Source organism: Brassica oleracea, chromosome C4 (assembly GCF_000695525.1).
Source record: "Brassica oleracea var. oleracea cultivar TO1000 chromosome C4, BOL, whole genome shotgun sequence".
Lineage (NCBI taxonomy): Eukaryota > Viridiplantae > Streptophyta > Magnoliopsida > Brassicales > Brassicaceae > Brassica > Brassica oleracea.
Genome location: NC_027751.1, coordinates 34403182 through 34404761, shown reverse-complemented (window position 1 = coordinate 34404761; position 1580 = coordinate 34403182). Strand labels below are relative to the sequence as shown.

Below are 1580 nucleotides of genomic sequence, written 5' to 3'. Positions count from 1 at the left end.
GCAAGGAGACGATCAAGGATCTTTTGTTTCGAAATGTTATTTTTCATAGCTAGCATGCTCTGTATTTGATCATAAGCTGCTTCATTCCCGTGCTTCCTGCGCTTGGCTGCTTTGCTAGCCTTAACACCAGGAGGCCTAACCTCTTCATCGTCAGCCACCACCTCCGGACCTGCTTCCTCCCTCTTCTCCTTTGCACCATCTTTCGACAACGAGTGTGATCTCCATTTCTGATCAAACCTCAGCTCCCTCCAGCAATGTTCAAGTGTGAACTTGACATGATAGTCATTTAAGAAGATGCCATGTGCAGCTTTCATGACATCATTCTCATTTTGGCCACTCGCTTGCTCCTTCAAAGTGGCTTCATGGCAACCCACAAACTTGCACACCTGCTCATTCACCCTTCCCCACCTCTGCTTACATTGACCCCATTCTCTAGGAACGGAGCCAATGAGCTGAGGGCTTGAGTTGAAATACTCCTCTTTTCTCTTCCAAAACGCCCATGCCTTCTGCTCATTACTGACTATGGGATCCGTGCTCGTGTTCAACCAAGCGCTGATGAGCACAAGGTCTTCTTTGGGTCCCCACTTTCTCCTTTCCAATGGTTTAACTAACCCGGGCGAGTTACCAGCTGCCTCAGCAGAGTCAACGTCTATTGGTGGACTACTCTGTGAAGCTAATAGGTTAACAAACCCGGGAGAGTTAAAGGAGAAAGGTTCCATTTTCGTTTAGGTTTGGTTTGGTGTTTATTTGTTAGTGTGTTTTTAGTTGTGGATTTGCTATGTTTATAAACTAGTTTTTCCTTTGATAGGAGAGAACAATTAAACAAAGTCTACCTACCAAACATTCATTAGAAAATGCATTTAACAGAACAAGTAGTTCACATAGAGCAGTGAATTCACATCAAATCAGTAGAAAATATTAACTACAGCTAAGTACAATCGAAAATTGATCACAACAACCAATAACCAACAGAAAATTAATTATAGTTTTTTTAAAGTTGTAGTTACAGTACTAGTTCTCGTTGTAGTTTACTTGGCTTGTAGTTGTAGTTGTAGTTATCTTAAGCTTTCATTAAGTTCTAGTTCTAGTTAAGTTTTCTGATACGGTTAGCTTTGTATTAAACAAGTTGGACTACATCTACTTTTAAAAAAACATTAACATTTTCGAACACACATATAGCAATCAAAAATTTCTAACATACATTTTCAAACTACCTCTACAGTTTTGTTGAGTCTTACCTTTGCTTTTCAATCGAAGCTGACCTTCTCCAGCGTAGCCACCTGCACGGTGAGGTAATCTACCTGCTCAGAGAGGGTTTTAACCTGTTCCTGGACATGGAAACATCAAAGAAAAAGTGTTAGTCATGCAAAAAAACTACAAAACTATAATGTAGATGGAATGAAAGAGCAAAGAAAGTTGACTAACCTCCAGTGTCTTAATCTGTTTACTGAGATTCGACGTCCCCAACATCACTTGTTCAGCCTCCTCCACCCGCTTAGTCAACCTTTCGATCTCCTCCTGCAGACCTAAAACCCAAGGCTGACAATAATGGAACCCATCAGCCTTGGTTACAACATAAA

The 1580-nt window shown here is 40.9% G+C and overlaps 1 protein-coding gene and 1 pseudogene across 1 annotated transcript in view; both read right to left on the bottom strand.

The window, feature by feature from the left end:
* LOC106338721 (glutathione S-transferase T3-like) overlaps positions 1-719 on the bottom strand; it is a 2535-nt gene extending 1816 nt beyond the window's left edge. The window contains exon 1 of the mRNA XM_013777631.1: positions 120-719. Within this exon, the coding sequence (XP_013633085.1) occupies positions 120-719 (600 nt within the window). The remainder of the gene's footprint in view (positions 1-119) is intronic.
* Positions 720-1247: 528 nt separating this feature from the next.
* The window catches only part of LOC106338720, a 12845-nt pseudogene continuing 12512 nt past the window's right edge, over positions 1248-1580 (bottom strand).